This window comes from Coregonus clupeaformis, chromosome 26, assembly GCF_020615455.1.
Source record: "Coregonus clupeaformis isolate EN_2021a chromosome 26, ASM2061545v1, whole genome shotgun sequence".
Taxonomy (NCBI): domain Eukaryota; kingdom Metazoa; phylum Chordata; class Actinopteri; order Salmoniformes; family Salmonidae; genus Coregonus; species Coregonus clupeaformis.
In genome coordinates, this window is record NC_059217.1 from 13760899 (window position 1) to 13775111 (window position 14213).

Below are 14213 nucleotides of genomic sequence, written 5' to 3' on the forward strand. Positions count from 1 at the left end.
GAACATCCTGAGAGAGTCTGTGCCAAGTTCTTATTGATAAAATTATATTTTGTAGCCAATCACAGTAGCAGACTGATCCATTTCTTAAAACAACTGAGAGACACATCAGACATGTCCATGTCACATACTCACAACACGAAAATAGATTTAACGTTATACATTTTCCCTAGGAGAAGACTAAAAAACTGTGGATAAAATGCCTGCGATGAATGAATTCCAAGAATATAGTAAGCACATACTATAGTAAGTATTTGTATCTGCACAAAGCCCCCAAAGTAGACATGGAAAAATGTTTGTTATTTTTCATTTTTACGTGCACATGTAACTTTTGGTTTATGCTAATGCGTTTGTGGATCCTGGAACTCTCTGAATTACTCTGACAAGAGTGTTTCTGTCTGAGTGGACTTAAATCAAAAACAACAAAACAGGACACCATTAGCCTAAGAGTTTCAGTAGAGGCAGAGAGAGACACATCCAGAAGGAATAGTCACACAGCACTGGGATGTATGAGAAAGGATTTATTGGCAGTTCTCCTCTTTATGACAAATGGAATGAATCAGGAAGGGGATGATTTACAGACTCAAATCCAAAAGTGAGATAGATAGAAAGCTGTGCTGAACTGATGAAGAAGAAGAAGTCGTATAGAAAACAATCATCTGTGTGGAAGCAGGAGCGGGAGGGAGGATTCGAGCACGGCGCCCTCCGGAGGACATGTAAAGGCGTTGCGCTTCGGAGCGTGTTGTCAGCTCTTTTCCCTTCAGATACGAACACACTCTTGAGGACTGTCTACTGCTGTGTGTACACACTCCTGCTGTGTGTCTGTCTGGAGGATCCCCTCGCGGAGCTTGAAGATATGACCTTGTCACAATCCTTGGTGAACAGGATCCTTTTTTTGTCTTTCGTTTCCTTGTTTTTTATTTAATAAAGACTATTGCTTTTAAAAACCATGCACATCACATGAAAAAATACAACTCACAGGGAAGTGGAATGGACAGGGGGAGAGGAGAACCAGCTGCCAACACATAGGTTAGTTTACATTTCCACTGCTTCACCAACACACAGTTTACACCCCAGCCAGTCACTGGAGTTCAGAGTCAGGGTTTACATGTGTCCGGTCGCCAACCCTAACCTTAACCCCCAACCCTATCCTCTGGTTCGACAATGCAAAGAAAATAAGTAAAGCTCAACATAGACATTTTATTATAACAAAATAGGCAGTAGACTGAGGGTTAAATATATGTTAAAATGTCAGAGTACAATTCATTATTTTGCTTTTTTGCATTGGTGTTTCGCTTCCTTCCTACTAATATTAATACATGGACTCCTGGAGTCAGTTTAAAAACAGCCATTCATTCATTCACTCTATTTCTGGTCGGGAAGTAAACCCCCCAAAAGCTTATTGACATGAATAGATGAAAACCATAATGGATTGGAGTGAATGAAGGCGGCTAATGATAGAAACAACCTTTTTGTGCCAGAGTGAAATCCACTAACCACTCACCTAGTTACCTCTGTGCAGTTCGAATAGACTAAAACAGGTATGTATGGCTACTTCAGGTGAGCAGAGACACAGTTGGTGTGCGCGGATATACAACATGTGAAAAGAATGGCTGAGTAAAGCAGTTCAGATACAAGTCTAAAGGAGAAATGAAGAACAACAAAAACAAATGTCAAAATTGTCAGAAACATGCTCTTTAAAGCTATAGCATGCTACGTTTTGCCTCATGTCATTTCCTTTGACAAACCTATACATAAAATATATATATATATATATATATATATATATATAATTAATATTGCATCTAAATCATGTTCCTTAAATATTAAGGAATAGTACCAGAAAAATCTCCTCATATGATGCTGGTCAGGCAGAGCCTTTCCCCCTTAGCAGGAAAAACATCCAGAGACAAGGTCCAGACACCAGTCTGTGTGAGAGACAGCCCAAGAAAACCACATAGAGTGTGTGTGTGTGTGTGTGTGTGTGTGTGTGTGTGTGTGTGTGTGTGTGTGTGTGTGTGTGAGAGAGAGAAAGAGAGACAGACAGCGTTAAATAATTGTGTGTGTATGTGAGAGAGTGAGTGAAAGATGGAGAGGTGTGTGTGTAGGAGAGGGGTCCTAAGGTCTGGGCAAGAGGGCCAGCGATCACAGCAGGCCAGGTTGGTAAACATTAAACAAATAAGAAGACATGTAAAACCAGAGACGATATGAAGACCACTTAAAGAAAATAAGGGTAATCTCTTCTGTCCTCCTTTCACAACTTCTCCTTGGCAGGAACCCAGATGAAGGGTCCTGACTGCTCCTCGATGATGATTTTCACTGTGTTGTAGATCTCCTCCAGAGAGTCCCCCTGGACTATAGCTGCAGCAACACACAGAGGGGACATACATTAGACACATCACTACATCTCAGTGATAGACTAGTGTCCTGTATCGGGAGTGTACTTGTAGATTAAGCTGCCTCACGCTGCAGAAACAGGATATAGGCTCCTTATCCTATGAGCCGTTCCGGCTCGCACAAGCCAAGGCTCGAGCAAGGCTACTTACTACATCTCAAAGATACTAAATGCATACACAGAGTACACAAAACATTAGGCACAACTTCCTAATATTCAGTTGCACCACCCCATTTTGCCCTAAGACCAACCTCAATTCATCGGGGCATTGACTCTACAAGGTGTTGAAAGCGTTCCACAGGGATTCTGGCCGATGTTGACTCCAATGCTTCCCACAGTTGTGTCAAGTTGGCTGGATGTCCTTTTGGGTGGTGGACCATTCTTGATACACACGGGAAACTCTTGAGCGTAAAAAACCCAGCAGCGTTACAGTTATTGACACAAACCGGTGCGCCTGGCACCTACTACCATATCCCATTCAAAGGCACTTAAATCTTTTGTCGTGTCCATTCACCCTCTGAATGGCACACATACACAATCTATGTCTCAATCGTCTCAAGGCTTAAAAATCCTTCTTTAACCGGTCTGCTCCTCTTCATCTACACTGATTGAAGTGGATTTAACAAGTGACATCAATAAGGGATCATAACTTTCATCTGGATTCAACTGGTCAGTCTATATCATGGAAAGAGGTGTTCTTAATGTTTTGTATACTCAGTGTATATTATAGCTAGGACAGGTTTTCCTGTATTTTGCCCATTATTTAATTCAGGGATCTGCTACATCAGACACTTGTCATCATGCTGAGTGCAGAAATAGATGTAGTGTATGAAGCAGGTTGAGAGTGGACTGGTGTGGGGGGCTGGACTCACCAGTGAAGTGCTCAGTGAACTCCTGCTTCAGTTTCATGGCTCTGTCAAACATCTTCCTCCCCTGGTCCTCTGTTAGCCTCTTATTAATCTCTCTATAGGGGAGAGAGGGGTGGGGGGAGAGAGAGAGAGAGAGAGAGAGAGAGAGAGAGAGAGAGAGAGAGAGAGAGAGAGAGAGAGAGAGAGAGAGAGAGAGAGAGAGAGAGAGAGAATGACTAAGACATTGCCCTATATACAGCAAATAGGTGACTGTGAATAAAAACACACAGAGTCTGAACTCTTAATTCCCATTGCCCCTTAATTCCCATTGCTTTGGCCTCTTAAAATGAAATGTTGAATGAAATTAACTTACAGGATATTCTCCACAGACTTGGGCTTGACAAAAATAGCGATGGGGTAGAGCATGGTCGACTGTAGTCGTTTGATGGCGTTGCCTGAAACATCCAGGATGCAATGCTTCCCCTGGACATAAAGAGAGATAGATAAGACAACTCATCACATCAAAACATAGCCGTATGCTGACACTTCCCCCTCCCCTCACCTTCTCAGCGACCTCCCGTACAGACTGGACGCTGGTTCCATAGAGGTGGTTGTTGTACTGGCCTGCCTCGATGAACTTGTGGTCCTGGATGTCTTTCTCCATCTGCTCCCTGGACATCACAAAATGGTAGTCTCTGGCATCCACCTCGTCATCCCTCTTTAGTCTGGTCGTGTCTGGAAAACCAAACAAATGTAGTTAAATTTGTTTGATACATTTAATTATCGACAACCCTTGCAAACTCGTTATCACACCGTTAGGTACAGTTGAAGTCGGAAGTTTAAATACATTTAGGGTGGAGTCATTAAAACTAGTTTTGGCAAGTCGGTTAGAACATCTACTTTGTGCATGACACAAGTAATTTTTCAAACTATTGTTTACAGACATATTATTTCACTTATAAATCACTGTTTCACAATTCCAGTGGGTCAGAAGTTTACATACACTGGTTCATCCTTGGGAGCAATTTCCAAATGCCTGAAGGTACTACGTTCATCTGTACAAACAATAGTACGCAAGTATAAACACCATGGGACCATGCAGCCGTCATACCGCTCAGGAAGGAGACGCGTTCTGTCTCCTAGAGATTAACGTACTTTGTGCGAAAAGTCCAATCAATCCCAGAACAACAGCAAAGGACCTTGTGAAGATGCTGGAGGAAACAGGTACAAAAGTATCTATATCCACAGTAAAACGAGTCCTATATCGACATAAACTGAAAGGCCACTCAGCAAGGAAGAAGCCACTGCTCCAAAACCGCCATAAAAAAGCCAGACTACGGTTTGCAACTGCACATGGGGACAAAGATCGTACTTTTTGGAGAAATGTCCTCTGGTCTGATGAAACAAAAATAGAACTGTTTGGCCATAATGACCATCGTTATGTTTGGAGGAAAAAGGGGAAGGCTTGCAAGCCGAAGAACACCATCCCAACCGTGAAGCACGGGGGTGGCAGCATCATGCTGTGGGGGTGCTTTGCTGCAGGAGGGACTGGTGCACTTCACAAAATAGATGGCATCATGATGAAGGAAAATTATGTGGATATATTGAAGCATCATGTCAAGACATCAGTCAGGAAGTTAAAGCTTGGTCAAAAATGGGTCTTCCAAATGGACAATGACCCCAAGCATACTTCCAAAGTTGTGGCAAAAAAGTTAAGGTATTGGAGTGGCCATCACAAAGCCCTGACCTCAATCCTATAGTAAATATGTGGGCAGAACTGAAAAAGCGTGGCGAGCAAGGAGGCCAACAAACCTGACTCAGTTACCCCAGCTCTGTCAGGAGGAATGGGCCAAAATTCACCCAATTTATTGTGGGAAACTTGTGGAAGGCTACCCGAAACGTTTGACCCAAGTTAAACAATTTAAAGGCAATGCTATCAAATTCTAATTGAGTGTATGTAAACTTCTGACCCACTGGGAATGTGATGAAAGAAATAAAAGCTGAAATAAATAATTCTCTCTACTATTATTCTGACATTTCACATTTTTAAAATAAAGTGGTGATTCTAACTGACCTAAGACAGGGACGTTTTACTAGGATTAAATGTCAGGAATTGTGAATAACTGAGTTGAAATGTATTTGGCTAAGGTGTATGTAAACTTCCGACTTCAACTGTAGAAGACAAGGGTCAACATAGGGCGGCAGGTAGCCTAGTGGTTAAGAGCATTGGGCCAGTAATCAAAAGGTTGCTGGTTCGTAACTCTGAGCCGACTAGGTGAAAAATCTGTCGATATGCCCTTGAGCAAGGTACTTAACCCTAATTGCTCCTGTAAGTTGCTCTGGATAAGAGCGTCTGCTAAATGACTAAAATGTAAATAAAAACATCAAATTGTGTATGTAACAAAAATGTTGGTACTCACGTGGGACACAGGACCTAAATTTGTCGGGGAACTCTGAGATGAGATCATCATTGATGCGGTCTTTCATTGGCCCCAGGATGATGACGGGCCGTGTGTAGTTCACTGGACAGACAAGAAGGATCTATTGTATCAATACTGCCCTTGTATAAGCATATAACTAACTAAGATAACAAACCAACTAAGATACTGTAACCAAGTCAGATAACTAACTCTAATGGGGCAGTGAGAGCTGAGCTATCCTGTGATTCTGCTGCTGTATGTCAGATGATGTGTGACAGAGATGATAATGTAAGTGTCTTACCTTCCTGCTGTGTGACTGGCTCGTAGGACAGGACGTACTCCTCCTGGCTACCTGATAGGACAGACAGAACAGGCAGTCATGTTTAGACAGACAGTGGCGGTGCAGTAGATACTGTGATAATGGTTAGGAGTCAGACCAGCTGTTGGCATGCTGTTTGTGAGTGTGTGTATCAGTCAGTATTCTCCTTGTCCCCGTTGTAAGTGTGCGTATCAAAATGGAATTCACTTAATGACCCCCTTTGCTCCATCTGTACAGAACAACATTAAACGAGTAGCTAATGTGCATGCATGTCACAAAGCTTGTGAATATGTATGAGCAGATTTGCTTTTCTTCAAAAGTATTTAATTGCAGTAGAGAAAGCAGAACACCTGCTGTATAGTCACAACTCTCTATGTTCCTCTCACACACAAACACACTGCTAAAGCTCTACATTGTGTTCATGTCAATCCAGTAGCTGTCCTAATACAGTGGTTCTCAACCTTTTTTGGTTACTGTACCACCGAATACGTTTAGCTCTGTCCGGAGTACCGCTGAAGAACCCCGCATGTGCATTTTACCAGTAAGCCTATGGTCTCATGAGTCTTCTCAAGTACTCTCTGTACCTCGGGTTGAGAACCACTGTTCTAATAAGACTTCTATTTCAACATGCATCCCTGAAGTAGCTTGGGGACCCTAACGTGTGTGATCCTCTGAGTATGCTGCTCAGACCAAACACAGAATAGATCATACAACAGAAGATGATGATGGAGACATGTAAAACAACAAATTAAAGAATACAGGCAGCCTGTCGACGGAGGGAGGGATGGAAGGAGAGGGGACACCAGGACTTACGGTAACTACTTTCACTATCGCTGGCATTAGAGGTTACATGCTCTGAAAGTATAACGAAGAGAATGTCAGCATCACAGAAACACCCCTCCCACTGATGACGTCTATTGAGTTAACGTAATACAAGTCACAACGTGAAGGCACAGAGATACACGGGTTCACCAGGAGAGTGCAGTGCTAGGAACCTTTAGGAGATGGAGGTGTGAATATTGTACGTATTGTGCTTTCTAAAAACTATACCCTCTCAAGTTAGGTTTTGTGAAGGGCAGCATTACGGTATATCTGTGAGACCTTCCTCCTCTATCCTAAAATTAGATCACAGCAGGTCCTCCTATCAAATCACATCAAGGTGCATGCATGGCCATGTCAAGGTCATAGAGCTTTATACACCATGTTAATGTGTGTTTTCATGTTTTTCTTTACAACACTGTGGCCCTGCGGCCATTTTGGACTAAGAGATTATACCTGAAGAAATAAAGGTGAACTAAAAATACATGTTTTAAGTTATGGTTGGAACCATACTAGCACAACATTCAGGACTCCTGAAGGGTCTTAACACAGCCAAGGGTGTGGAATAGGGATTTGTTCAACAGAAAAGGTCCCCAACAAAATGGTGATTCTGACAGTAATATGACACCTCTGTAACACACATGCGCACACGCACACACACACACACCCACACGTTATTATAGTTTTGTGATTTTATATTCGTTGTTCTTTCTATTAGTTTTAAGAATTTAAAACTTTGGATCATCAGAGTTAAGTCTCCTGGACTACACAGGAGTCAAGACAGTCTATTATGTCCCCTACAGTATATTATTCTACAGACTTTTTTCTCTACTGTATGTGTCTCTAAACTGGCCTATCTATGCTGGGGAAACACATACCAATAGTACTCTCTGAGGAGCCTGCTGTAACAATGCAAAAGCAGCCTACATGATCCAACCGACGAATCACCATTGATTTGGTGACATCATCACACTATATGACTCAGTTTGCTGGTGATAATGTAATGCTGACTACAGTGTAAATGCTGATCACAGTGTACAGAGGCTGATGTCAAGACAATCTGTTAGAAATATGAGTGTTGGGTAGTGTTACATGGATGCAATGTGTGTTTAGAGAGTACTGTTTGTGCTTTGAACGGAATAGATAATAAGCACAGTGTTGTATATATTTTTATGTAGTCAAACTAGGCCGACTATCAAAACGTTAGAGGCTGGATGACTATGAGAGAGGTTTTGATGACAATGCATTGGATGTCATAGTCAAGGCTTAAATTACAATATTATATGACTGTGGGAGCCATGGATGAGCTTCAGATGGTTGTGTGAGAGTGAAATCCTTATGTGACTTACTTAGTCCTTTGTCGTCAGGGTCCTGTGAAGCAGTCGTCAGAGAGCAAACCAACAGGAGACACAACCACAAGAGAGATATTCATTACTGGAACACAACACGCTGTTCAACCGTCATGCACGACCGCAGCGCTGCACTGAACTCAAATGGTCAAGCTGACCAACTGATAAACCAATGAGCAATGCTCAAAGCTACTGGAAATGCAGGCCAGATCCATAGAGGACTCCTTATATAAAAGTATTGTTTAGATTGAGCTAATATTAGTTAGAACTATGGGTCCAGATCCCTTCTTGGTGGTTAGGAAAAACTTATGGCCCTAGTTATTAAAGCCCAATGCTTTACCTTGATACTAGGGTTATCCGCTGCAGCGCTAGTGGTTGTGTCTGGCGGTACCTGTACGGTCCTGTGCATGAGGCTGCCCTGACCTACTGTTCTAGCGACCGCCCGTGAACGGCTCTTTAACGGTGTACTTACGGTCGACATCACTTGTTTCCTGCTCGCTGTGCTCCTTGCTCTTGTTGTAGAAAGGGAACTTTCGGGAAAATAGGTTCTTTTTACGCTTGTCATTGAATGACTGTCGGGGAAGAGAGGGAGGGATGGAGGTAGGGGGTAAAACAAAAAAGGGAGGGATGGAGGTGTCTAATATTGGTGTGAACAAAACAAACCCAGGACAGTTACCCACAACCCCCCGAGCTGGACTCGGCAGCCATCTTGATTTAAGCACACACAATGAACTACAACAGATTAAAAGTGTTTTACACCAAGATGGCTACCGAGTCAGCTCAGTAAATGAAATGGAATTATCAGACATCTGACCAAATAAATTACACATTTATGAAAAGACATCCCAAAGCCAAGCTGAATTAAAGCAGAGCAGCAAGAAGGATTTAAATGAGAACGGTTCAAAGCCCAATGCTTTAAACACTAGCATGCAAAGGAGTACAGAAGGAAAGGAAGTATCATGCTCCTTGTATAATGCTACTTTTTGCGTAATACACTTTTTTAGACACTGATTTATGAAAACAAGACCCCTTACTCCATCACCATAACGGATCAATTACTTCAGCGCCATGATTCTGATAGATTTAAGCTACTGATCAAAGCACAAAAAAGCAAGGATAACAAATATTTGTGGAAGGTGAGGTTGTATTTGTATTCATGGAAAGTAGAGATAGGTGGTTGGTGAGGGTAGGTAGAGGAAGCATCAATGGCAAACGTATATCAGTCCTTTGGTTTGTCCACTCACTGCCGTGTACAGGTCATGCATTGGTCTGGCTGCCATGTAAGAACAGGGTACCTTCCACATACAGATTCTATCTATGCAGGTCAGTGCAGAATCTCAGGGATTCTCCGAGTAGGATCAGGTTCCCCCTGTCCATATACTCCTATCTAATGCAAAATTGTAGGGGTGGGAGGGCCAAGAGACCAGAGGTGACAGAATGGAGTGCTCGGGTTGGGATGTAGGGGTTGAGCATAGCCTGAAGGTAAGAAGGTGTAGTTCCCCTTGCTGCTCCGTAGGCAAGCACCAGGGTCTTGAAGATGATGCGAGCTTCGACTAGAAGCCAGTGGAGCGTGTGGAGGGGTGACATGGGAGACATGACACCCCAAAATATTATTATAAATAAAGTAGTCAAAAGTGTATTATTTGGTCCATATTTATAGCACGCATTGACTACATCAAGCTTGTGACTCTACAAACTTGTTGGATGCATTTGCAGTTCATTTTGGTTGTGTTTCAGATTTTTTGTGCCCAATGGCAAATCAAATCAAATCTTATTTGTCATGCACCAAATACAACAAGTGTAGACCTTACTGTGAAATGCTTACTTACAAGCCCTTAACCAACAATGTATGTCATTTTGGAGTCACTTTTATTGTAAATAAGAATAGAATATGTTTCTAAACACGCCTACATCAACGTGGATGCTCCCATAATTACGGATAATCCTGAATGAATTGTGAGAAAGTTACAAAGGGTCAAAGATCATACCCCCAAGACATGCTAACCTCTCACAATTACCGATAACAGGGGAGGTTAGCATGTCTTGGGGGTATGATCTTTGACCTCAGTAACTTTCATTAATCATTCTGGATGATCCATAATCATGGTAGCATCCACATGGTAGCATCCACATTCATGTAGATCATGTATAGGGGTATCAATAATTTTGACCCCGAACCTTTGAGAAAAAATATATATTACTTGTTAAACAAAATCTCTTTTAGTATAAAATGATATAATTTCCCAATTTTTTTTGCATACAATATAGCTCAGTATTTGAATTGTTTATTTAGGGTATTTTCGTTCACACAATCATTATTGCTAATCTTTATAAAGGGTGTCAATACATTTGCTGTATATACAGTGGGGAGAACAAGTAATTGATACACTGCCGATTTTGCAGGTTTTCCTACTTACAAAGCATGTAGAGGTCTGTAATTTTTATCATAGGTACACTTCAACTGTGGGAGACGGAATCTAAAACAAAAATCCAGAAAATCACATTGTATGATTTTTAAGTAATTAATTTGCATTTTATTGCATGACATAAGTATCACCTACCAACCAGTAAGAATTCCGTCTCTCACAGACCTGTTAGTTTTTCTTTAAGAAGCCCTCCTGTTCTCCACTCATTACCTGTATTAACTGCACCTGTTTGAACTCGTTACCTGTATAAAAGACACCTGTCCACACACTCAATCAAACAGACTCCAACCTCTCCACAATGGCCAAGACCAGAGAGCTGTGTAAGGATATCAGGGATAAAAAAAGGCTGGGATGGGCTACAGGACAATAGGCAAGCAGCTTGGTGAGAAGGCAACAACTGTTGGCGCAATTATTAGAAAATGGAAGAAGTTCAAGATGATGGTCAATCACCCTCGGTCTGGGGCTCCATGCAAGATCTCACCTCGTGGGGCATCAATGATCATGAGGAAGGTGAGGGATCAGCCCAGAACTACACGGCAGGACCTGGTCAATGACCTGAAGAGAGCTAGGACCACAGTCTCAAAGAAAACCATTAGTAACACACTACGCCGTCATGGATTCAAATCCTGCAGCGCATGCAAGGTCCCCCTGCTCAAGCCAGCGCATGTCCAGGCCCATCTGAAGTTTGCCAATGACCATCTGGATGATCCAGAGGAGGAATGGGAGAAGGTCATGTGGTCTGATGAGACAAAAATAGAGCTTTTTGTCTAAACTCCACTCGCCGTGTTTGGAGGAAGAAGAAGGATGAGTACAACCCCAAGAACACCATCCCAACCGTGAAGCATGGAGATGGAGGTGGAAACATCATTCTTTGGGGATGCTTTTCTGCAAAGGGGACAGGACGACTGCACCGTATTGAGGGGAGGATGGATGGGGCCATGTATCGCGAGATCTTGGCCAACAACCTCCTTCTCTCAGTAAGAGCATTGAAGATGGGTCGTGGCTGGGTCTTCCAGCATGACAACGACCCGAAACACACAGCCAGGGCAACTAAGGAGTGGCTCCATCTCAAGGTCCTGGAGTGGCCTAGCCAGTCTCCAGACCTGAACCCAATACAAAATCTTTGGAGGGAGCTGAAAGTCCGTATTGCCCAGCGACAGCCCCGAAACTTGAAGAATCTGGAGAAGGTCTGTATGGAGGAGTGGGCCAAAATCCCTGCTGCGATGTGTGCAAACCTGGTCAAGACCTACAGGAAACGTATGATCTCTGTAATTGCAAACAAAGGTTTCTGTACCAAATATTAACTTTTGCTTTTCTGATGTATCAAATACTTATGTCATGCAATAAAATGCAAATTAATTACTTAAAAATCATACAATGTGATTTTCTGGATTTTTGTTTTAGATCACGTCTCTCACAGTTGAAGTGTACCTATGATAAAAATTACAGACCTCTACATGCTTTGTAAGTAGGAAAACCAGCAAAATCCGCAGTGTATCAAATACTTGTTCTCCCCACTGCAGCTGTAGCCTACCATTGCCATTGATATGACCATTAGTGACTTTGCCACCTGAAAGGTAAACCAACATCAGGCAAATATAGCGGATTCAGCACCAATGTTCCCTTCAATTTTTTTCACCCCTGACCAAATTTCAGGTCTGCTGAGCGCAAACTTGAACATTGTGAAAATTCTGTTCAACTTCCAGCGCGCATTCACAGTGAAATTTGCGCACGTTTTCAAGGACACACCTAAAATATTTCCACCCCTCCCACCTCAGCGCAAGCGAGCTAATATTAGACAGGCAAATTGCCGAACCTGGCGTAACGGCTGGAAAATGCCAGTGCACAGGTTTGTACATGGCGAAAGTGCAAACTAACCTGGGTTTGACACTTGCGCCTCCTTAGCGCCAGCTGAATATAGAGCTATCAGAGTAGGAGTGTTGATCTAGGATCAGTTTAGCTTTTTAGATCACAATGAATAGGAGGAGAAATCTGATCCTTGATAAGCAGTTCTACTCTGAGACACTTTGTGAATTTGGGCACTGATCAGATCTGGATAGAATCTGTGCATGTGGCTGTAACCCACCACTGTGTCAACGCAGCACAGTTCTCCTCTGGGAGATTCCCTGAGTTAGGTGGGAAATGTTTTGATGAGTAACAAAAGTGTTGTGGCTAGGAGAACTAGACAGTGGTCACAGTAGACAGTAGCCTCAGACTCTTACACACAGACACTCAGATATTAGTATAGTAAACAGTACATTCATTTTGGTCATGTTGATAGAAAATAATAAATAACAGCTTCACAATATAATTATGGGTAGAACGCTGACTTGAAATCTGTGTGTATCTCAAGTGTAGTATTCTGCTCTAAAATATTAAAAACATTTTTTTTTTTTGCATCCATATAAAATAAAGCCATATTTCACTGTATTGTTTTGAGAGGTCAGTGTTCTTTCTGATGATAGTGAGTGTGCACTTAACTGTGACTCGACTGGTTTCTGAGCAGGTAACACATGAATTAGCTCTCTCTATCAGGAAGGAATGGAGCTATCATTATGCTTCTCTGAACAAGTCATACTAATGACATGATGTGAAGACCTGGGATAATATTAGATGATGGGATGAAGTTTGTAATGATGTGAGATTTAGTTTTAGGGCCATATTTACTGAGGTGTTTATGGATTTTAACAAACCTTAAACTAATTTTAAAATGTTTCGAAACCTAACTATCCTGAAGAGTATGTTATTGTTGTGATGGAGTGAGAGGGTGGGTGTGTGATGGCCGGTACATTCCTGCTCGTTGGCTACATCTGCTGGCCAGGATAGAGGGTGGCCCGGAGGGGTAAGAGCCTAATTACACACACCTGAATATAATTAGTTTGGAGGTTGGGTGGTGGCTGTTTTAACCTGGCTCTGGCCAGATCTGTTTTTGTCTCTGGAGCAGCAAGAGCTGACATGCTGAGCCCACCAACGCTGAAAGGGATATCGAACCCAACGGGACAAGAACCTACTGGACGTTCCTTGGCCGTAGACCTGACCCCAGTAAGGACAAGCCTGTTGGATTTCTGTTTTCTTTTGTTTGATACGCCGGTAAACAGCTTAGCTGTCCGGTAGCAGAGGGGGACCAGAACAACTGTGTAGAAAGGCTCAAAGAGGAGCTAGGTTTTTGGTTGGGTTTTATTGTTACCCAGCACTGTGGCGCATTCTGTTTCTTTTCCTGAATAAAAGTCCTGGGTCATTTCCCTGGAGAAAATTCCATCTTGGTCTAACCTTGTGTTACTTCACACTCGTCACTTGTGGGCCAGCCCGGCCCCCCCTGACCGCTATATTGTAAGCAATATTTCCATAACAGCACTGATACTGTAACAGAGATCCACTCACCCCTTTGTCTTGAGACCGGGCATTGAATTTGACAGTCTTTAACCGCTCTCTCTCTTTTTTCTCTACCCTGCAGGAGAAGAGAGAGAAAGAGAGGGGGTGAAAATAGGAGCGAGGGCAGAACCCATGGGTCACTGATGAAACATTTAGCATAATCGTGCCTTGAAACAAGCCGGCTATTTTTTTGCTGGGATATTGCGTGTGTGTGAAGACTCAGTTCCATCTCTATAGTAACTACCACAGTACTCTGCTGAGATTGACG

At 42.6% G+C, this 14213-nt stretch overlaps 1 protein-coding gene across 16 annotated transcripts in view; it reads right to left on the minus strand.

The window, feature by feature from the left end:
* Positions 1-2032: 2032 nt before the first annotated feature.
* LOC121540404 (disks large homolog 1-like) overlaps positions 2033-14213 on the minus strand; it is a 309734-nt gene continuing 297553 nt past the window's right edge. For 8 of the 16 annotated variants that reach the window (XM_045207744.1, XM_045207748.1, XM_045207747.1 and 5 more), the window contains 9 exons: positions 13955-14021; positions 8148-8196; positions 6793-6834; positions 5962-6012; positions 5661-5762; positions 3803-3975; positions 3614-3723; positions 3265-3356; positions 2033-2358 (listed from right to left, as the gene is read on the minus strand). In XM_045207744.1, the coding sequence (XP_045063679.1) occupies positions 2252-2358; positions 3265-3356; positions 3614-3723; positions 3803-3975; positions 5661-5762; positions 5962-6012; positions 6793-6834; positions 8148-8196; positions 13955-14021 (793 nt within the window). In that variant the 3' untranslated portion in view covers positions 2033-2251. Of the gene's footprint in view, positions 2359-3264; positions 3357-3613; positions 3724-3802; positions 3976-5660; positions 5763-5961; positions 6013-6792; positions 6835-8147; positions 8720-13954; positions 14022-14213 lie in introns of those variants that run through there. The other 8 variants (XM_045207746.1, XM_045207745.1, XM_045207754.1 and 5 more) reach the window with 7 other exon arrangements.